Raw genomic sequence first — 24,260 nt, forward strand, 5'->3', positions numbered from 1 at the left:
TACAACGAACCCAGTCTTTTTCAACCTGGGTTCTGTGGAACCCCAGGTTTCCTTTAGTGATTGCAGGGGGTTCCTTGAGCCATAAGCCGTTTGTATTTCTCAGGTCAGTTTCCCGATATAGGTATCTTGATGATAGCAACACAGCATTCTATAATTTATTCTCATAGTGCATGGGTTTAATTTATCCCATCTCATTGCAAGATTTCCAAGATCTTTAATTGCAATCCAGCAGTGTGTACTAGATAATCAAATGATTATCTTGTGTTCTGACCATGCTTTTTTGAGAGTCCCATTTTTGGAAAGAAACGCACTGGGATGTGCCATAGGGAAATAAAGCAGGCCCGGGAAAGCAGTAGCATTAATGATGTCACTAAAAATGCCCTTAAATCACATCCTTTGCAGAGAAATGCATATCTTAACTGTATGTGAATACAATGTGTGCTGTGCTGTTCCTTTGCAGCCACCCATGGGAAAGAGATGAGTCTTAAAGTGTGAACCCCCATCCATGATACACAATCCAAGGAATTGAGGGAATGTAATTTTCTGGCACGAATTGGACTGCAGATGCTCTGCTGCCTTCTAGTGTCAGCCAGAAGTAGTGAAACCCACCTGCACCTGCAAAAAATATATCATTTACATATGGCAATGCACAACGCTTGCCAACATTTGGTGCCAAACTTCTCAGGATACCTTCAGATGTCTTGTTGTATATGGCTCAACGGTTCAGTTTTTTTTTCAGCAGGAGGAGAACCTAGGGATATTAGGCAGCTAGTTTTATTGTATTAACTGGCCTGTGCATATTATGTTTCAATATTATTGCAGTGTTGAATTATTTCATTCATAAAGCCTTAGTATTACCACAGCTTCCTGTTTTCATGAAATCAGTATAAGCTTGCATTGCAAAGAAAATCACAAAGACCTAGTGATAATGATATTAAGTAAAAAATGGATATGTAATAAAAAAAACAGGTACAAATTTAAATAAATTACCTATTGTAACCTAAAGTATTTTTGTAAGGTTCCAGCTCTGACCTGACTGGAAAAAATAGATTCCCTTTGAGGCAGTTTGAGCTTGTACTCCATAATTAGGAGGTGGCTACAGTTGGCTCAGTGAAAAAAATGATAGCAGAGTTGGTCTATGGCTTAGCGATATTAATTACTAATATGCTTGAAGTTGTTAGACTTTATATTAAGTTCTCGGGGTTTTTTAGATTTATCCCACTGCAGTATAATAATGGTTGCGACTGTCTTCATTCTTGCTAAAGCAATTTGATGAAGAAACCTAATATTAACTCAGAAGGCATTTGCTTCCTTGCCAGGCCTCCCCTGATTCTTCCGGTGGCCCACTTATTGCTGTGAATAATATCTGGCAATAGCTAATCATTCTGTGACAGAACTAGGACTTTTACTAATAAAACATCACCATGTTCATGTTTTATATGGGTCTGGATTCATGCAAACATTTTGACAAAAGAAAACTTAGCATTGAAAAGTTTCTTTACAATTGCCAGCAATTTATTCTACAAATCAATAAGAAATGGCTTTTAAAACAGGTGATATTTTGTCCTAGATAAGAATATTGAGTCCCGGACGTTTTGTGTCAAGGTTCACATATCTTGCTGTCATGGACACTGATAAGGACTTATTCTGACCTTACAATGTGTTTATAAAGTCTAAGATTTTTTTTCTCGCATAAATGTGTTGACTACAGCACTAATGTGAATACGATTTGTAAATGTGAGAATAAATGGGACACTTTGCCATCTCTCAGCCCAGTTTACGTACAACAAATTGCTAAATGCTGTAGACTTATATAAAGTCTTTTTGCATGTGTTTTATTTTATTATTTTTTATTTTATCTTTTTAACTGTGTCTTTTAAAGACAAACATATCTCGTGTTTTTTTTTTCCTCAGCTTCCCAATTCATGATGGATAATTAAGAGACACATTTTGTGTGTATAATTGTGGCAAACAATAGGATAAAGCAATCTTTCCCGTTTTTCTGCAGTGGAATACTATCTGAAGGTTCCATCTTGCTTACAACATTTATATTCCTGAAACAGGAATTAAAAAAGAAGAGCTACTGCTTATACAGGCTCCCTACTAGTGGTGTTCCTTCCTTTACCAAGCCATTCAGCCAGGTCCACTTTTTTTTGCATTGGACCTTTCATGAGCACAAAATAGTTCATAAAGTAACCAAATAGATTTGTGCTGTATAGGCATCATTGTGTGCTGCAAAGCTGCTGCCTTTTGATGGCCGCGGTGGGTGGAAGAACTGTGTAAATGAAAACTTACGGTATATGTTGTTTATAGTCTCTCCTAATTAGTAGGAAGTGTTGGGTAAATGTAAATTGTGGAACAATGAGTAGCTTCATGGGATAACCCATGTTGGCATTTTCACTAGGACATAAAACGCCAAGTTGATATAGTTGTTTGTTTGCTTCTCACCATTGTCTTTAACTTTCACGTTATTTGAACACACATCAAAATTCAGGTGCTTTTAAATGAGCACAAGATGAGTCAAGACTGGCTATTGGGTTCTGAATTTTCACATGGGCATTGCTTTAGGACACAAACCCACCAAACAGCTATATGTAAATATTTAAGCAATCAATAATTTAGTTTTAGTGGAGCTTTGTATACTGGCTGTATATGATAGAGAACTAAATAGGATTAGACATTTACTTTTTCACTTGTTGCCTGGAATTTCTGCCCAAATTTTTATCATTGAACCACCATTTTGCTTATGAACTGTATGACTGATTTCAAATAATCCACACCTGAGACCGTAACCAAGGTTGTCTATTCTGTGAGCTGTGAAATGAATCACCCTTTTTTTCCTAATTAGCAACACATCTGCTTCACTATATTAATCAAACCTTTTCCATATTGTGTTTATTTTGCAGAGCAAATCATCTAGAAAAGGCTTTATTCGAACGCGGTGGTGTATTACAGACTGGTACGTTGCATAAAATCTATGGCACACAGATATTGTCAAAAAACAAAGCCATTTTTTTTATGATTGAGAACCTGCCTTATATCGGAACAATTAAAATTAGAGCCAAATCTTGCGGATGAATAGTTCAAGGAAGTTAACCAGTATCGCAGGATATGTGGTATTTAATTAAATTCTCATTTTTCATATCTGTATACAGTCATAATTTCACTTTTTAGAAAGAAAAAGATAACCATTTGTATGTTTTGAAATTATTCTTTTTCTCTGTCAAGGTAAACAAAAAGCTTAGTGTTCTGCCTGAAAGTTGCTCATTCATGCTGATGTGTTATATTAAGGTATTCATGTTATTGTGCAAGTGCATTGCGTTATGGCAGCCTTTTGATTTAGGTGGACGAGAACATTTTGGACTTGTCAGAATTATGTGCAATAGAGTACACAGTAGCACATGGCAACGCTTTTCCTTCCTAATAGCACCACTCTGCAATCACACTTACACCTTGTTACTGTACTTCACCATTGTGAATGGGCCCTTGGCTCGATAGTACTCAGGAGGGATATCAAAGGTTCCACGATTCAGGTGCAAACTGCTCTCATTGATCAGACAAGGGTTCTTTCTCTTTTATTCACAACACAATCAAAGACTAATAGATATTTAGGGAATGATGTAAGGAGATCTGGAAAAAGTATGATTACCAAGGTGGCTCAGTGGTTAGCACTCTGTGGGTCCCAGGTTCGAATCTTGGCAAGGACAGTATCTGCATGGAGTTTGCAGGTTCTCCCCGTGTTTGCATGGGTTTCCTCCCACATTCCAAAAGCATCCAGTTAGGTTATTTGGCTTCCCTCACAAAAATTGACCTAAGACTGTACTAAAGATTAATATGCATAAACATTAACACACGTAAAGACATTGACATAGGTAGTCACATTAGATTGTGGGCCCCTTTGAGGGACAGCTAGTGACATGACTATAGACTATGTACAGCGCTGCGTAGTATGTTGGTGCTAATAAAAAATAATAATAATTATTATTATTATTATTGTTATAAGGGTTTTTTTTTACCAACAGACCATGTTTTTATCCCCTTATTACTTTAGTTCTTACACTTCTAGAAGTCATTGCATTTTGCACTGCAATTCCTTGTTGTATTTGTGATTATGACATCAGAATTATGGTGCACAAATCTCTTTACTTCAGCGTCTGGCTAATCATCTACCCAGTTTGATTTTATTATTAAGATTTGCCTTTTCTCTCTTGTACAGTGCCTTTGATTTGGTAAACATTCATCTTTTCCATGATGCTTCCAATTTAATTGCTTGGGAATCTAGCCCATCCAGCTACTCAGGAATACGGCAAAAGGCTCTAAGTTATGTTTTAAATAGGTAAGTGGTGTGGTCATTTTTTTTAAATTCTTGTTTATATGCTTGGATTGTTTTTAATCAGTGCTTTCTTGCAGAATGTGGGATAACTTTCACTAGTGCAATCCTTAGGAAATAGGAAACAAAGGATCCAATGTAGCACTGTTTATGTAGTTTTTCTGTACTGGATAGTTTATTAAAATTAGGCATGCTAAGGTCCCCATTTTTCCTAAAGCCTATACAAAAATATATTATGTTTTGAATAGCATGGTAAATGGTTAGAGCCTCGGTCAGAGTTTTATTGCTAAATATTAGGAAAATTTCCTCTTTCTTGATGGAAAAATTTCCCTAATGCTATCAGAAATGTTTTACCAAAGCAAATAAGAGTTATAATATCTAACAGTGTTTTTATTTCTATCTGTGACTTCCATCCTTAATGATGCCTTCGACTCCCATTTCTTTTACAGGCATCACAAGATCCTAATTAATGATCAAAACATTTTTGGAGTTAGGCTTCTTTAACACCTGCAGATTTCTTATATGCCCGAAAGCACTCTCCATTCATCTATAAGCACATTTTGAGACTCAGCTCATTTATTCAAACATGATAATATTTACCATATGCTTATATTTTCTGTCTACCCTGTCAACAATTATTTCTATGTATTTGATGAAGCACTCACAAATATAGCCAACAACTGACTTCTTGACATTTTTTTTCTAAGACGTTTTAGATTCATCCATGTAATTGGTGCTTCTTTTTTACTGCTAGATGCTCCTAATCTTCCACCCCACTCACAGTGCCCTTTACCTTCCTGTAAACCTAGGTTGGCTTAGATATGCCATAGTCATCAGATGAAGGTAGTGTTTTCAATGTTTTTTTTCCTTTCTGAAATATGGAAAAAGCTGTAAAAACATCACCTGTCATTAAACCTTTTTTAAACTGCAGACTGAAGTAATTGCTATATGCTTCCCAATCTGCAAAGCAACAAGTAAAATGTTATGTGAATGCTTTCCAAAGAAACTTAATGCTTTGTTAATGATTTGCACTCCTCTTCTTTCTTTCAAGATATTTAGATTATAAAAGTCTTCACAAAGATGTCCACTTTCTTCCTCTAAAATCTATTTAGAGTATGCAGAAAAAAAATTTTTCTTCTCCCTTCGCATTTTGGTTGATTACAATCTTGAGACTTGGGCAAGCCAGAGATGTTATATTCACTTAGCCTGAATGCATTGGACAATAACTGACACAAATGTCTTTTCTCATTCTGCAATGCCTTTGTCATTATCTGTGCTGTGTTATACACAGGGTTTCCCACAATGGCTGCTTATCCTATTCACACCATGCATGCCTCTCTGACACTGCAGTTTTTTTTCATGGTATTTGTTTAAAACAAAAGTTTCCTGTTGAACACGTACACATTTTTTCCTACTTGTCTTAACCCTGTGAAAAATGTCACTTAGGTGATGTCACACGTAAGGGTTGGGCTTAGTAATGCAATAGAAATAGATAATACCAGTTTCACCTCCTTTCTTGCACCAATATGGTGTGTGTAAAATTGAAGAAGTAGTATTAATAATATCAATGCCTTTTAGATTGTGAGCTCTTTTGTCCTGTGTCACTGGAGGAGTCATAAAACATTGGCACTTTATAAATCTAGTTTAATAATTAAAATAATAATATGAATAATAATGCAGGGCTGGATAGTTTTCTGCATATTGTATTCAGATGAGGAAAACAAATATTTTAGCTCCTTTTAGGTTTCTGTACTTTGCACATATCTAGTGACATATTTCATTGGCAGAATAAAGCAACAATGCAATAATGTGGTAACTCTACTGAGGGTTTTCTCTTACTAGTTCATTTGTGTTAGCCTGTTTGAAACATGTAGCATAAAAAATAACGTATGTTTTTGTAAAAAATATATTATCAGTTATCTAGGATCTTCTTGGACAATACAAACTTCTTGGACAATACAAACTATTTGACCTGTAGTCCTGGTGTTCTTAACTTTTAATGGCCGTGAAATCTTTACTCTGCTCTGACAACCTAGAAAAGATATATTGCCATACTATTGCAAATTCCCCAGCATGCCGGGGTAAATAGCAATTGTGTTTTGTGCTCTTAACCATCCTGTTGTCTTTGTCTTCCCATTATTGTCATATTAGTTACTGTAAAGCACCCTGTGCTGTAGGACCCTGCTGAATACTCTTTTCTTTGTCATTTTCCTTCTTGTAGCACACTTCCTGCTTCATTAAACTAATTTTGTGCTCCTTTAGACCTCCCACGATGGCCTGCCATTTAGAGTGCAAAAGTGACTGTAGTTTTAGTGTTAACTTTGGGTCAGAGATGTTGTGATGGGCATCACTAAAATGTGACATTTGCCAAAAAAATGCCTCTACATCTCAGCCTTCCATGACGGGGGCGAGTCCTGGATGTGAGGCAGCTCTTGCTACTTGCCGAATTGCATTCACACGGATTGGCCATTTTCAGGGAGCACCCAGCCGCAGATCCGGACCTCCATAGTGAAATGATGGGCTGAACAGCACAAAAGCAGAGTTCTGTAAAAGCAGTGAATAATGACTAACTCTTTTCATCAGCACTGCTAACCTTTTGGCAGCCACCAGCACACTCTATTCTGATCGGCTGATTGGGGTGGACAATACACTGAAGCTCAAATTGAATGAATGCTACCACCAACAGTGTCCCTATTCAGGGTTTTGGGAACCATCTTTCACCATTGTCTAGCACCACTCCTCCAGACAGTAGGAAACGGGAAAGTGAGAACATATATATGGGGGGAAAAGTGCTTCTTTTCTTGCCTGTAATCCCCTCTTAAAGCTGCATAGATCGACATTTCCAGCCGAGCAACAGGAGCCATTCAGTGTCAGATAAACACAGAGGGAAAAGGTTTAAAGTCAGGCCTTTAAATCTCTTTAACTGCATGGCCTCATAATGCAGATTTAGTGCCTCTGAAAACAGAAGCTGATAAGTCTTTTCCTCCAAAGGCTTTAAAAGGCTAAAGAGCATTTAACTGTATAGGGCTTCAAACGGCAAACAAAGCTGGAGCAGGGAGAAAAGTCCTTTTAACTTTGTGAGGAACACCTTTCCCAGCCAAGATACTTTCCTGTTGGTTTCTGCTTACCTTGTGTTTGCTTCGGTTTGTTTCCAAGTACTCCAGTTTTCTTTTGCAATCCGCAAACCTGCAGATAATTAATTGGTATCTAGCAAAACTGACAATACTATGTGTATTTTTGTAGAACACTAAAGAAAAGAATGTGATGGCTGTGTCTATCCAGAATACAATTTCATTAGTCATGCACTTGCATCACAAACTGCAACTACAACCAATTACAGGTGTTTCTGTTGACATGACTTAACTTATCCACAAACCTACATTTTTTTCCTCCGTGCCTTGAGAATTCATCATAACATGTCTATCATTCATATTCCAACACTCTTTCCTCTGAAAGAACAACCTCCTTACACTAGCACCGCTCTCTCCAAGATGGTGCCCATAGGTTCATGCTTCTTTTGCCTTTTGCTTCCACTGACAATGCTATAATCTCCTCTGATGTTAAAAAAAAAAAAAGAGACTATATTAGACGATGATTTGATGATGATGTAAACAATCACAAGAACACAAATGCCATATATTGCAGCCTACCAGTTCTTAGATGCAGTAGGTGCTTTAGTTTAATTTTTTGGCTTCCACTAACACATTTTCTACTCTTTGGTGACAATGTTGTTCTTCTAGGTCAGAAAATGCAGAAGGACTTTAAAACCCTTCCCTTCATTTTAAAATAGTGGGAGGATCTCTGTAGTTCACCAAAAAAAATTGTGGATGCTGATTGAATTTATTGATATTTTGACTCAACATTTGTCAACCTACTACAGAACATTATGAGCCCATTGCATTTCTGACGTGATTAACAGCTTTTACTGAACAGGTATAGCTAAATACTTAAGGTAATATGTGTAATAGACCAGGAGGGAGCAAATACGAGAAGGTTTTGTATGACTTTATATGTGACGTTTATAGGCTTGTCATTGTTGCATTATTGCACATAGGTATAGGAATTCTCTTTGTCCATATGTGTGTTGTGTAAACTTCCTAGTGTGACACACTGCACATAATGCTTTACCAGCCATGCATAAAGACTATGTCGTGACTGCCAAACCCCACTGATGGTCATGTTAGTAGAACACGGATGTCTTCTAAGTCAGAGCTTGTGAAATGACATTTCATTTTAAGCATTCAACTTTGCTCCTGCTTTCTTTAGAAACACAGCATAATCTGGTTCAACAGAAACATTTTTACATTGGAACTGTGAAATCCGAGCATAAAGCAGTCTATTGTGCCCTTTATTATTTTCTCACAAATATAGTCCATTGTCACATAGCTGAAGTTAATTTGATCAACATTGGGACATTTAACTTTTATGTCCAGTCAAAAGACCTGTTTCATGCTCATTTTGGGCATTGAGAGGTAGTGATTGCCTGAAAAAAAATAATGTTACTGTTAACAATTCACAGCAATTAGTTTCCCAGGGAGAAGAGATGTGATGCACAGGCTCCACACAGCTACTCTTTGTGGTTTTATGGATCCTCATTAGTCATCTGTCAGTGTAGCTCAAAGACCCCTCCAGTTTCAATAGTTCCCAGAACTAGCAGCTCAAAGAGGCAGGGAGAAGCCTGGTTTCTGAGCAAAAAGTGACTTTAATCCCAGAGAGAATAGACGCTGCAAGACTAGCAAACTCTACACCTCCGGGTCATGAAAATGCAGTGCCGGGCCATCAAACACTACACCTTTTCCCTGAAGTTTTGTTGTTTTATTATGCAGGAAACATAATGTCCTAGATGCTGAGACCACCTTTGGCCATTCTGATTGTTTGCATACTTGAGCAAATTTGTAATTGGCTTGACTTAGTGTCCACCTTGAGAGAATAGGAGAATTCATAACATGGAGCGCTACTAACCAATTACTAATAATGTGCTTTTGCTAGTTTTCAACAGTAAAGCAGACACCTATGGCAACCAGATTCCTTCCCTTAAAGAACAGGCAGTTTTTACCAATAAGTCAAAGCAAAAAAATAGTATTTTGCTAAAAACAACAGATCCAGTTTTTCAATTAACCCCCCATATGCTTTCCAAAACTCGTACTGTTCTACCTCCTAGAAGAACTTTCAAAATCAAAGGTCTAGAGCAGCCATCCTCTGACATGGTTTCATGGAGCCCCAGGACTCCTCCAGCGATTACTAGGGGTTTGATAGTGACCTCTTAGTTTATGGCCACTTAGCAGTGAGAGTGAGCAGAATGATACCAATAGACCTTTGGACCCCATGGGTAGAAAGGTTGGGAAAGACTGGTCTACTGTAAAGCATCAGCTGTTAATATGTAGTAAAATGTCCAACTGTTGGTTGGAAGTGAAATCTAAAGGAAGATTCTGATTGGATGTTATAGTTGGCACGAAAACTTCACAGTTTTAATATTTGTGCCCACAACTTAATCTGAGTAAAACAGTTACTGGTATTGGAAGGTGAATATATTTCAAGAGTTGTGTTAACATTAGTCTTTGGTAGGCCATCATTTATATCCTAAATCTTCTTTAAAGTTGAACCTGTTAAAGGCTAGAACAATACTGACAGTTTCATAATGTAAACAAAGAAGTTTTCAGTTGGTGGAAGTTCCTGAGTATTATTATTCATTAAACAGGGATGCAAGACTGGCAAGTTTAATTATGAATTTAATTGTAAAGTCTGCAATATTGGGCATCAAAAGTACTGCAGGTAATAAGGGGTTTTATAATTCCACTGAAACTTATTGAGACATCTGTGTGTGTCTTTTCTGAAAATTGGTGGGGTTCAGCTCAGTAGAAAATATTACTTTATATTCTACCTACATCAATAATTTAAGAAAAAACATTGCCCCGAAATGTTTTTTTTTTTTTGGTAGGCCTCAATTCTCCACCGGCCACTTTTCTGTGATCAGGAAGACTGGTTCTACCTTTGAGCTGGACGAGAAGCTATTTCTGTTAAATAGTGTTTTTTCAACTAGCTATGTTCTCCTCCCTGCATTTCCCCATTCCCTCATTTTCTTACTGCTCCACTAATGTGTCAGAGCTGGGTTCTTCTCATCTCTTTGTAAGCTTCGTGTCTGTACATGTTGGAGTTAATGACCTTCAGGTGAATAAGCACTCTATTTACTTCTTAATGTATTTCTGACAGTGTCTGGTGGGGTAAAATGTGTACATATATATTGTTTTTCTGGATTATATTCTAGTGTCACTTGAAATTAATTTACTTAGAAAACAGCATCGTTTTAAGCAGGCATCTTTTATTTTTTTACTTTTCTGTCTAATCTGAATGGAGGAAAATCCATAAATGCTAATATCTTTTGATATTATATTATTAGGTTAGAGGAAAATGAAAATGAATGACCCTTGTGGTTTTATTTATATCCTCTAAATGTAGCTATTTATAATGGGCATGTCAGGCAGGAGTTTGAATTGCAAAGTGTTCTAGTTAATAGAAGAACATCAGTTATAAATTCAAAAATAAAACACTTAAGATACGTCAACTTAAAATTCATTTCAGCATGGCAGGTTTCAGTCACCGAACCACTTTTAAAATGTTGATGAAAGCGGCATTACCAACAGTATGCAGTATGCAATGAACTTTTTAATCCTTCTTTCAAAAAAAAAGGCATTACCAACAGTATGCAGTATGCAATGAACTTTTTAATCCTTCTTTCAAAAAAAAAGGAGCTAGCTTACTGGTTTGCTATGAACAACACTAACATGTTAAATCTTACCACGTTTAACCGAAAAGAGTATTAAAACCAGCAATTGATACATCATTTTTAATGTGTAGCTCAGCCTTTTGTAACCAGGTTTGTGAAACCCCCCATGGTTCCTCAAGAGGTTGCTAGGGGTTCCTTGAAGGGTAGCTTATTGACCTCCTTTTTTGATGATGACTGTATAGTTCTAGAGCCAACATATGTAATGCCAGTTGCATGTTTCTAATGTTTTTTTAGGTGTCTATAAAATTGGTATTCTGGCCACCATTCCTTCCACTGGGGGCCAATTAAAGAGGTTTTTTTTTCTCATTTATTGGGGTTTTCCGAGACGTTAAAATTCTCACGTTTAAAAAAAAGAGGCAGGTCTTGTAGGTGGTTCTTGATATTTGGTTAAAAGTACCGATGTGAAGGAGTTTCAAGATAGGATAGCCAGTGACTTAGTGGCAGGGTAATGGGCACCCAAGGCTTATTAATGCTTCTGGTCTGATCTGATCACACAGAAGAGCTACTACAGTATAACGCAAATAAATGAAAAGCTTTATGTTGACTATGAAAGAAAGATGTCAGAGCACAGTCTGCTTTGCAGCTTGCTATGCATGGAGTTGCTTAGCTGTAGACTATAGAAAATGGTCATGCTGACCCCTATGCACTGCCAAATGTACCTGCAAGGGGCATACTCTGAGTGTTAGTCCTGAACTTTGTAGAAGAGAAGGAGGTTATCTGATGGGTCATTGTCATGGGAAAAATGACAGCACAATAAGAAGAAGGCAGCCCGGAGGAGGCAAAGTGACCTAAAGGATCTGCTGGCAATGTCCAGATACCACAGAATGCCCCTAAAAGGATTGTGTAGCCCATGCCTTGACTGCTTCAGTGCTACAAGAGGGACTTGCACAATATTATGCTGTTTGAGTGTTTTTACCTAAGGGTGTATCACTCTTCACTAAATTTCTATCAACTTTTTTTATTTATATAAACCTTATTTTTACATAAACCCTTTCATTTTTTTGTTGTTACATATATGTCTTTTAAGTTTTGTGGATTTGATTTTTTTGGCACTATGTTGCAGAGTGAGCTGATGTTTGTGCTATTTATTTTATGCCAAGGAGTCATTTTTTTATATGTTATAATTTTATGGTCAGCAAAATCTACCTCTGCAGTTGAAAGGTAATGCCAAGCTTTGTGTACTGATCAAACTGAATGGGCTCAGGATGTGCCACTGAGGACAGCAGGGGTGTTGTTGGTTACTGTTTCCAACACAGACATTTTCTATTGTTCTGATGGCCGAGACCTGCTTGGCAACAGATTCCTTTTTGGGGCCCTGCAATTAAACAGTGACTTAAAGTATTCCTACACGTTGTAGGTTTTTGTTACAGAATCACATTTTGTAGAAGTAAAAATATATATGTAAATATTTTTTGTTAAGGTTCAATAAACATATTCATCCTATTATCAGAAAAGAAGAAGAATACCACCTAAATATTATGTAGTAGAAACATAAAATTGTGCTTGAGCAAGGATAGTTTTTTTTTAGATATGATTGATTTGTTTACATGTGTTTTTTGATAACATTAAATGTGTTTTCAAACGTTTAAACTATTTATATTTTTTATCCAGTTCTTATCGGTAACACGAATATCATTTAACGTTTCTTTATTGTTAGGAAAGAAACAAGTCTTATTAGGTAATGCAGGAGAGTTGGCTACAGGTTTTTATCCAAGTGTAATACAGTAAGGGTTGAGAAATATCTTGTGCTGGCAGCAATAGGGAAGGGATAGGCCATTGCTATCATCTGCAACACTGTGGCTCATCTTCCCGGTTCTCCAATGGGTCCCATGGACACAATGGCCTCTGGAAGCAAACCGCTATGGATTTAGAGCAGGACATGTCGCACCACTGGAGAGCTAGACTGCTGCTTATGTGTAAAAACAGGAGACTGCAAACTTTTTGGATTACTAGGCCATTTCAATTCCAATACAGTCCTGGAGAACAAGCCCTGCATCCGGTCCTGGGTATCTGGCTGTGAGCACGCTTGGGGCTCACGTCACTGCACTGAAGCAGGCACGCCCCTTGGGCCGTTGTGTGCTTAATGCAAATGTCAGTCAAGATTCCCTGGGGCGTGACAAGGGCTTCTGTCAGCTGTGTGACAAGGGAGGCACATCATATCATGCTCACTAAGGCAATGTGCAGCACAATGGGCAAGATGCGCCTCCCTTGTCACACAGCTGACAGAAGCCCTTTTTCATTCATTTGCCATCCTCACCTATCACTGTCCAGTTAGTTCCAGCCAGAGGCGGTGCCAGTCCCGAAGTCGGTAATGGAGGCGGTACCCAGCATGGGAGAGGGGTGGCTCTTCATCCCGATTCCTTCTGAAGTTTTTTTATAGTCGCTGGAGAGAGACGATTGGAGGCTACCGGCGATGCACTGGCAGCAGCGGATTAGGCTGGATCCAACTTTAAAAAAACTAGGGGGCATTGGAAAGGACTACCTGCTAGGCTGTATCTGGCCTAAAGGCCAGAGTTTGCCGACGTCTGTGTTAGAGCATCGGTCCAACTCTTCCAGAACGAGATATTTCAACCTCAGCGGTAGCACTTTATTAAACCAAAAATGAGGCATATTTACCAAATATACATCCTGACTGCATTACAGTAGTAAATTAAGAGGGTTCAATTGGGATTTTTTTGTCCGGTGCTTCAGTTTGCCAGTTAACATTCTGATGATGTTTAAAATATTTATAATATATATATATATATATATATATATATATTATTAATAATAATATATATATTTCTTTTTTTTTGCTTTTGTGGAAATAGCATAAAAAGTACAATTACAAATATTTATAGTAATAATAGAATATAAATAAATAATAGAGAAACATATTCTATTTTCTTATAATAGAAATAAGACCAAAAAAAAGGAATTCTCACGAAAAACAGGCAATAAAGTATACATTATTGCCTGTTTTTCATGGAGTAATTTGAACCTGGCCAAAACTTTTCAAGGCGTTAGGTTGCAGTTTTTAAACTTCCAAGGCCGCAAATTTAGCTCAGTGTTAGTATTAGTGTTATGTGATAAAAAGTGATTCGTTAAAAGATTTCTTTACTTTTCTTTTATTTAAGTTTTGACCTGTGTATATCAAAGTTTTGAGAAGGCAGTGTGTGAATGATTTCATAGATTCGTCAGCTGTTAATTTGTATTAATGTACAACTCTTACAGCCAGGTTTCATTTACAATAATGCCCTTGTTTGAGAAATGGCGAACAGAAGACTAATGTGCTTTTTTCTTTGCAAACAAATGATCTTGAAAAATCTCTGCATTCATCAAACAGCAATATAATGAGTAAATGTGATTGCTCAGCAAATGTTTCCTACTTGTTTGTCGGGTTAACTCCTTGTGTTCTGACACTGTAGCTTCTTGTTGGGGGGGGAAGCATATTTTTTGACAATGAAATTATTTTCACTTTTTAGAGAGTGATTTTTCTATCTGGCTTGAGATTGACAATGGTGGGAGAAAATTTTAAGGGTCTATGGTGCTCGAAAGCAAAAGAAGAAAATAAATTTACAGACTGGGCCCATGTGTTTTTACATTTCCCCTACTAAATAAATGTTTTAAAAAAATAAAACACAATGGATTATATTCATGTTTATTACATTTCTATTGATTATTGTTTTGAACATTAGCAGTGACAGCCACATTTTGTGCCCCAGTTTTATACTTGAGTCAAAGCAGGTTGTGTTCTCAGGGTAAAAATAGGTACCTTGTATGGTATATGGCATGTATGGTATATGTAAACAGTGTTATCTGACAAAAATTTGGGGTTTCTGTTCAGCCTGTCTTTTAATTCAGACGTCCCAACCACTCTGTTGTAATGTAAAGGTCCAAATAAAATAATAAAGAATTACAATACAAAAATAAAATGTTTTGGCTAAATAATTTAATCTGTAGTTGGGTTCAAGCAAAGTGGAAAACTTCTAATGGAGACACATTCAGAGGAATAGAATTTGTGGAGTTGATTTAGTATTAGATTTTTTTTTGTTTTAATTTACATATTTGCAAGTTGCTTTTGTTCTAGTTGACAACATCCCAAGAAAAACGAATCTGTTCTTAGGTGATGTGTGTGAATATTTGATTTTATGGCTTTCACTGTAATTTTTTTGCTTAGATTAGGTTTATTAAATTGATGCTGTGTTCTACTATTTATCTTAAATAGCTACTGACAAGGTCATTAATTTAACAAAATACAACATTTTGTCTTGCAAATGGTACTATTGAAATTAAATATGGCCATCGCATCTTAATCTAACATGCTTGGCAAATGTTCGAAGTACCAAATTAATTACCTCCCTTACTTGACAACACCTTGAATCCTCTCATGTGCATCTTCAGCTCTTCTTGATGTTTGAATATTATTAATAGCTTTATGCTTTTACATCAAAAGATCCTACAATTGCGTGAGTAGATATTGCTCTTAAAGGCAGTCTCCTACTCCCAATGATCTAATATTTCATAATTGGGTTATTTTTATATTTATTTTTTTACATTATGCAAAGAGCACTTTTAAGTACAATACATTGTTATGCTGACCTCAGTCAGGTTAAGTCTTTTAGTTTACCCCCATATATTTTTACTTGGGTTTTAAGCCTAGAACACCTAAGTTTCTAATATTTTTAGAGCTGCATTTTTTGTTCCTCACAGTGAGTTTCAGAAAATATAGATTTCACAGTAATTGGTATGGTGCAATAAAAAGGGTCCTGTTGCTGCAAAAATATCTGGCTATTGGCAGCTATTCCTCTCAAGGAAAATGTGGATAGCTGTGCCTTTTGTACAGTTGTCACCTCTAATATATTTTTATCAAAAAAAGAATGTACTATAGTTAGCAGTGTGTTGTTTGCTTATTATGTATATAGATGTTTAGCTATATAGACTGAAAAAGGGAGAATTGTGTGTTTCTTCAAGTATGAAGAGTCTTGTGAGGAGTCTTAACAATCCCAGAATCCCCTTCTCTGCAGTTATTTTGCAGGTGCACAAATATTTTGAGATGTGCACATTGGAGATGCATTCAAAAATGATCTACTCTTTAAATTAGAACTGCTTTTTTAAAAACAGAATATTCAACTTTTTTGTTTTTAAAAGTTATTTCAATATTTAAAAAATCGTACAATTTAAACCATGCTGTGGTCCATCGATTTGATTTCATTGTTCTATAAAACTTTAGAAACATCATAAGCAATTATCTGCCTGTGTGTTTTACTGGATAATTTTCTATGAATTTCAATTTTATTTTTTGACTGGCCCTCTATGGTTTTTACAGTCTTCCAATGTGCTGAAAAATATATGATGCCAACATAACAGGCTCCTCTTATAAATGATTCTATGTGTTGTTATTATGTTACAGTTTTAAGTATGGGGTGTTTGGATTGACAACATTTATTTAATCGGGTTTGTCTTTACAGGGAAAAAAAACTGTTTCTTGTATGTGTACTATATTTCCACTAGGAGTCACCATAAAACCTTCATTACTGTACACTGAGAAGTTTGTATTTTAGTTGATAGGTTGCTGTAACAAACCCAAAAGATACCTGCATGTTACAGGTTTCCTATCTGTTATATGTATACGTATTTGGACATATAAAGTTACACCAATAGCTCTGATTGTAAGAAAGGCAAAATATGTATAAAACCACTATATGTTCCCTTTCAATATATAAGAGCCCTGGTATAAAAGCCCTGGTATAAAAGCCCTGGTAAACATCCCTGGCTTTTCTAGGAGAGGAAACAAAAGCACTCAGCCGAGAAAAGTCATCTCTATAGACCTGCCAAAACAGTTGGTGTTGGGGATGCTTGGACATCTCATGCTTGCAGATATTTTTCCATAAAGCTACGTTAACCAACCCGGTCATCCTAAAGCTGACCTGTCCTTTGGAGATTGTGTAAACTGTGGTGGGTCCACTAAGTCTTTAGGCACCTTACAAGATACATGCCCTGAAAAAAACATGGGCTTTGCCAATGCTGACATGTCCTCCATAAAATTCCAGTTGGCTGTCTCTAGCTTTAGAACATTCCTAGTCAATTACTTGTGTATTCCTAATTTTCCCTTTTTTTAATTGACTTTATTGTAGTAATAGTACGGAGGCTATCCTCATCGGTCTGTTTTTGATTATGGTAATTGTGTCTGACAAAAGTACTGTAGGTTTTTCACAGACCTGGAACAGATCCCTTACAGAGCTCAGATAACTGTTGCTAGAAATGTTCTTTTGTGAACGTTCCCAGTAACAGATGAACTAGCGCTGTGCTCACAGCGCCATTTTGTTCTATTAAGGGAGGAAGGCAGAGGATGAGTAGCACCCGGCTGTACTCACCTCTATAGGAATGTACAGCAGTCATTGCTGATTGGCTATTCATCCTTCTGCCTTGGTTTAAAATTACTAAATTATACAAAGTCAAGTGTGTGTGCGGTCAGGTTATTTATTGTCCTATCCAACATGAAGGTCTTTCTTTTGGTGTTTTTTGTGGATGTGAGGGGGAGGGGGGGGGGTGAATTACCCAATTAGTATGTTTTGGGGAATGAGTAGGGAAGATATCCAGGGAGAATATTCAAACTCAATGCAGGTAGTGTCATGCCTAAAATTTGGACCTGAGACCCCAGTGCTGCAAGGCAAGAGTACTGGACACAGTGTGTTATCACCTTGACTTTGTTGTGACATCTTAGAAATATTTATGGTTGGTTTGGCAAATAATTTTGCAAAATATTCATAGGACCTAAACTTTTTCAAGTTTGCCAGATTGCAGTAGCATAGCTTTTGCTAATTCAGCCTGTCAGCATCTCTGTGGTACTGAGAAGGTAAAGGGAGATGAATCTCTTCCGCTCCTTATACATGTTCTTTGTCCAGTCACCTTTAGCTGACCTTTACTTGACAATAACGCTGACTACACAATGTCTTTGTTGTTAATGTAGACAGTGGGGTATTGCTTATTTTTCTCCTTGCACCTTGCTGCTATGCAAAGTTGTCCATTGTACCCTACTATATACTCTCTAGTCTACCTCTGGATGAACTGACAGAATGTAAAAGAGGTCCTCTCAGCCTGCACAAGGCTACTTTCAGAAGATTCATATTTAAATTGGTACTTACATTTCAAAAGATTCAAGGATTAAGCTGACTGATGATCACATCTATTTGTGTTAATTGGAAAGTGATATTCGTCAAATAGAAAGTGTGTATTGTGTCCTTATTTTCTAGCAAGTGTATTTACTACAGATGGACTTGATCTGTTGCACTGCAATTCAAACTTTCACTAGAAACTTGGGCTAAAAGAAAGAATTTGAGTTTTCATAAAAACAAAAGAATCAAATCTGAAAAGAAAATCAGTGTCGGTTCCTTTAGTATTGGTGTCATAGATGATGAAAATCTCTTCTGGATTCGGAAGCTTGTAAAAAGCTTCACTTGAATTCAATTTGAAACATTAAATGAATTTCAGCATAGCTTACCTTGTATGTTTAGGAACTTTCTCACGTTACCTTTCACTTTTTTTTCAAATCCTATTTTTGTTAAAGGTCCTGCAGGTTCAGACTATTGCTTACTTGATTTGCAGACACATGTTTCTTTGCATACCCAAGACATTCATGACATGCCTTAAAACACAAATTCTCTGTCACTCTAAGTCACTGTATTCATTGCACTTTGCTCAATTTTATTTATTAAAAGTTTCTGGTAAGCGCACAAGGTATTCTGATTTTTTTTTACTTCCAAGGACAATCTGACAGCCAGTGTTCTCCTTACTAATGCCCCATACAACCTATTTAGCTGTATTTTTTTTTTTTTTTTTTGTATTTAAAAAAAACAGGAGAGAAGACGGTTTTCAATAGTGTCAAGGCAGAATGAATTGGCCAGGGGAAGCATGTTTATAGACTGTGTGAAGAACTTTGTCTTTGTGTGGGAATGTTGGTGACACTGTTGTGGTTTGCTTGAATGAACTGCAATGACGCCACTAATAAGGTACCCTGCTGAGAACCACAGTGAGGCCGATTTAGACCTCCCACCTCAGCCATTCAGCTCTAACTTGGTGTGGCTAATTTTTCCCATTCCTCCAATTCTTTTGGCCTCCTTACAAACAGTAAAGTCAACTTTCACACCGACTGTGAGATAAGTGCTTTAGGAAATAATCGTGTAAACAGTATGTTACCTTCTGACCTGCAGCTGATACCTTGGCTTGGGACAAAACCCTCCAGGCTATTGCATTAGGGATGCCTATTAAGGGAATAATGCAGATGATCCTCCTTACAAAGTACCCTGAGAAATGGTTTAGCTAAACCAGTGTGCCCCTTGTCACATTGAATTATGCTCACTCGCCTCCCATTTCAAATTGCTTGTATTTATCTGTATTTTTTTTTCAGCCCATGCATATGTAGAGAAAGTATTGTACGGGAAGTGTAGTCAGTGCTGCTTGACTTGACCCATTTGTTAGGAGTTTTTTTTTAATGCAGCAGGGGTAAAGTGCCTGTGCCAAATGTGTTTTATTTTGTATAACTAAAATTTCTGGTACAAGAAAGAGTGAACAGATTTTATATCATGGTTTTGACTAGTGTGTGTGTGTTTTAGTTGTGAGTCTGAGTTTTTTTTTTTCTTTAGTATTATGGGTAAATATTTGTCAAATGCAAAGAGAAAGAAAAATGCAAATATGCAGGCTTCATAGTGTGCATTTCTAGGTAGTCTGTGTGAAAAATTTTTCGGTACAGGAAAAATATTCTTTAAAATGGCTTATACGTTTTTACTATTTCTGTGGTGAATGTTTTTTGAATCCCCTTCCTATTTTTTTTCCGCCTATATTTTATCAAATGGCACAAGTGATTTTTAAGGGGGCTGTAGGGAGCACAGTTGTTGTAGCTATTTTGGACCTGTGGTGAGCCGCAGCGTTTAGCTTTGGGCTCAGCCGCAGTCCTAAACAGTAACGTTCTTCTGTGCCAGCTGCACAGTTTGACACCTCAGGTCTGGAAGGACCCTAAGTGAACTGTAATAGCAGTAATTTCTATTAGTCTCATGTAACTTGCCTCATGTTTCAGACTGTCCCCTAGTCTCAAACAACTTCTATAGGATGTCCACAGACTCTGATCATCTTTTGTACACTGTTTGCAGCCTCAGACCCACCTTCTTCATTACATTTGCTGAATTTGATGTGTAGCCCTTTGGTTATGAGTCCGTACTTGAGGCCCCCCCGGAAAAAAAATTAAGTTGATCCCTATCTGTGTACAGCTGCCTTTGCAAGCCAAATTATAAAAATTCACAGTAAAACTTCCATCAGTCTGAATGGTTCCTCATGGACAGATGTAACCTTACTTCCTATTTCACTAAATATGGAGACACCTGAAGACGTATGTTTAAAGCAGTGAATATGATAAGTTTATTATACTATGAAGGAGTCATTATCAGTGAATTATGATAGTCATATTCACGATTTGAAAAATATGCCTCTTATTTTTGTCTACATGTTTGATGTGATTATCAAGGAGCAGTAGATGTCTAAGGTTTTTCTTTTAGAATTTTGAACCTTTTTTGTTACAGTTTTCTTAATGTGCTTAAAAACAGTGTTTTCCTAGTTTTGTGAGTGCATACTTTCATGAAAATACCTGTTTACCTTTTGTGAAATGGTCCCTTTAAAAAAAAGCCTGCAAATTTTCAAAAGCCATTAAAACCTTTCCCTCTTTGAGCACAGTGCATGATGTATTATGATATTGTATATACAGCTAACATTGTTACTAGTTAACCTCCTGCTCACCCTTTGTGGAATGAATCATACTATCCTGCTGCATATTGTAATGATATATCCCTTGTACGGTTCACCAATGGATGTCCTCACAGGGACAACTTATGACTTCTTCATGTGATAACATTTATAAAATTCCTAGCTGCAGCAATAAAGCTGCAAAACAGAGTAAGCCATTTTAATTTATCATAGCATTGTTTATTTATTTTGGCCATAACAGGTCTATCTTTTCTGATTGTAGCTGTAGAATTCTGTCTGTTGTGTCATCTTGATTGCAAAACTCTCCCTATATGAAAACCATGTTGGATTGGCTGCCTATAGCTTGGAAGGCCAATCGGAGACTATACAATGTCACAGCCTTCCTAATTTCATGCCTACATTAACAGAAGCTTTAATGTACAGCGTTGCGTAATATGTTGGCGCTATATAAATTCTGTTTTGTTAATAATAAGAGATTACTGGAAGAAACATAGACTTGACCCCGGTGGTTTAATGGCTTTATTCTTTTTTAGAATAGTCATGTTTTTGATCTCCTCCACGTTATTATACAGCTTTTGGGATATAAATGAAAAATACAATTGCAAGTGACATTCATTAGGTATTTAAATTGCTTCAATGTATTCTACCTCTGTCCCTAGCATTTTTTGTTAAACTAAGTAGCCCTGCGGCGTTGTGCCCACTTTGCTAGTTTACTGTGGGTGAAATTATACCCTGGAAAGGGAGTAAAGATTTCTGCTCTAAAATGAGTACTCCATCATTGGTCTCTAAATTACTCACCAAGAGACTTTTGTATTCATATCGTGAAATACACACTTGCAAAATTCTGGTTATCAGGAAACCCTACAGTGGCTTAAGGAAAATAGAAAACTATGCCGTAGTTTGTTACTGAAAATATGGTGGCTGTATTACATGATAGGGTGGAATTCTTTCTGGAAAATATGGACGCCCTAGATTGTACACTGTCTTCTGTGGGGTTTTGACACTTCCTTGCCAACTAGGTTATATCTTGCCCTCTTGTAGTCTGTAAGTTTGGATATCTGACTCTGTTGGTCTCCTCTCCCTCATGTCCCATTTTGTCCTCTTCCCAGTAGTTGACCTAACTTTACATGATTGACTTATGGCTGCCTGGGTTTTTTTCTCCACTCAGCCTGTTCTTTGGCCTCGTTAAAGGTCACCTTTTCCTGTTCTAACTTTTCTTCTCAATGATGTTCTCTCTTGTTCTTCTACTACATTTGTCTTTCTACTATGGATTGCTTAGCATGTGACCACTGGTATACTTTGGTGCTTTTGCTCTAGTATTTGCTGCATATTTTCGCATTAGGCTAATTCAACCCTCCAGAGGTAGCCTAGTTAGCCTAGCTAACTGTCCAAAAGGCTCAATTGGTTCTCATGGCTCTTTACCAAACATCCCTGTTGTTTATCTTTATGGCTATACAGTTGTTGTTTTATTGTTTTGTTTTTAAATCCATATGTTTTTTATGTATATGAATTATAAGCTAATTTAGCCTGTTACATATCTAGGTAATAATTGTTTCACTTTAAGCTGTTCAACGTGTTGTAATTTTTCCTTATATTATTAAAAACTAATAAATATTTTAAAACAATGTTGGGTTATGTAAAAGTATTGAATCTTGAAAATATTGTAAATTACTAAAATATCTTAGACAGTTAACAAATGGAATGAGTTCTGTTATTGTATGATGCATCCCTAGTCTTTAATCAGATGTCTAGCTAAAGGACATTTACAAACTTTGCAAGGGACCCGAGGCAATTGACCAGCAAGCTAATCTAGATTTGTTCAGATTCTCAACCAACAACCTGCAGCCAAAGTACTTGGGTCTGCTGTCTTTGCCTTCAGGGCAAAGTGTGGTCCTTATAAATGAGGTGAAACTAATCATTTTTATGAAATCCTTAAATGTGTAAAAGTAATGTAATTGAGGTTTAATTAACTGATTTCTTTTTGTGTCTGGCCTGGTATCTTTTGACTCCATCATTCCTGACTTGTGATATCCATTTAGTTAACAAGCTGTAAGTAGCAGTTCTTTGGCAAGAAGTGTCAATTCAGAAAAAAATGACTTTGGGGAAAAATTAGCTGCACATACCTTCCTTGTAAAATCAATTTATTTAAAAAGCCATCTGTCACGCCTTTCTGCAACTTCACTAACATTCATTATTTTTATGTTAGCTGTAAATGACCTTGAGCAATGCCAAAAATCAAAATGAATTACTGAAATTGGCAAAGGCCAATATGCCTTTGTTTAAAGTTAATGTGTTGTGAATTGTGGAAAGAAGCATACAGAAAAAGTTAAGAAAGAACTGTGCTAATATCTTATGATTGCCCTCCTCGAGAGGCTATGTCATACATTTATGTTTTAACTTTGACCAATTTGGGTTCTATGTTCTATACCACACAAGTGAATACGGTATGTAGCAGCTGAAGCCTCAGGTTTATCAGTGTTGTTCATTTTGTCTGTCTTTTCATGTGACTACTTTATTGTACATACATTACAAAGTATATCTCGGAATAAGGTTCTTACAACCCATATTGGAGTATGTATAATAAACTCTTCTTTACATGCCATGTCAAGGAACCGAATACAAAGTCTGTCCTGTCTGTCTGTCAAGTCATTAAATTATTCAGCCAGCTGCCAACATAGAATGCAAAGTACACTGTTTAGTTTTTAAATATTGAAAACTTTTAATATTTACTTGTCAATTAAATTGTGTTAGAATTTACTGTGAGTTTAACTTTTGTTTTATTTTCCTTTCAGTATTACTGATCATCGATATGAAAAAGTTCCTTACTTTGTTTTTGGAGATTTTAACTTTCGACTGGATTTAAAGTCAGTAGTAGAGGTAGGATTTATACTATACTACTTGGATTTCTGGGTAATTCATGTGTAATTAATGCTTAATTCTGGATTTGTTTTTTTCCTGAATTTTTTTGAGTTAAACATTTCTCCTCCACATTTTGGACCTTTTTGCATCACAGAGTAAGAGTGTTGAATATAGACATCTAACACACCTCTAAAACTGTGACAATTCCATAGGGTCAAAGCAAATCTGAGCCTAGCCTGTAGGGAGAAAAAAAGTACCAAGTTCACTGGCACCAAGGTTGGCCAATAGTTTTGTTTCGAAAGAGTAACTTAAAAGTCTGGTAAATCACCACAACTTTTCTTTATAGGCTTTAACAAAGCTGCTTAATGGTTGCTAAAAAAAATTCTACACATTGCACTTAAACAAGCAGGTGTCCAAGGGTAGAGGGCCTTAAAAGGTTGTACCTGCACAGCCATCTGTCTGGTATTGCAAGCAAACTGGTTGGTTTCTCTTGATTGCTAACAGGACCATAGAGTCAGAAACAATTATTGGGTACTTGGAGTCAGACTTGGG

At 36.7% G+C, this 24,260-nt stretch overlaps 1 protein-coding gene across 2 annotated transcripts in view; it reads left to right on the forward strand.

The window, feature by feature from the left end:
* Positions 1-24,260, forward strand: part of INPP5A (inositol polyphosphate-5-phosphatase A) — a 242,864-nt gene that overhangs the window by 147,506 nt on the left and 71,098 nt on the right. For both annotated transcript variants that reach the window (XM_072425211.1, XM_072425212.1), the window contains exons 7-9: positions 2,907-2,959; positions 4,217-4,336; positions 23,642-23,726. In XM_072425211.1, the coding sequence (XP_072281312.1) occupies positions 2,907-2,959; positions 4,217-4,336; positions 23,642-23,726 (258 nt within the window). The remainder of the gene's footprint in view (positions 1-2,906; positions 2,960-4,216; positions 4,337-23,641; positions 23,727-24,260) is intronic.

The sequence above is a fragment of the Pyxicephalus adspersus genome, chromosome 10 (assembly GCF_032062135.1).
Source record: "Pyxicephalus adspersus chromosome 10, UCB_Pads_2.0, whole genome shotgun sequence".
In the NCBI taxonomy this organism is placed as follows: domain Eukaryota; kingdom Metazoa; phylum Chordata; class Amphibia; order Anura; family Pyxicephalidae; genus Pyxicephalus; species Pyxicephalus adspersus.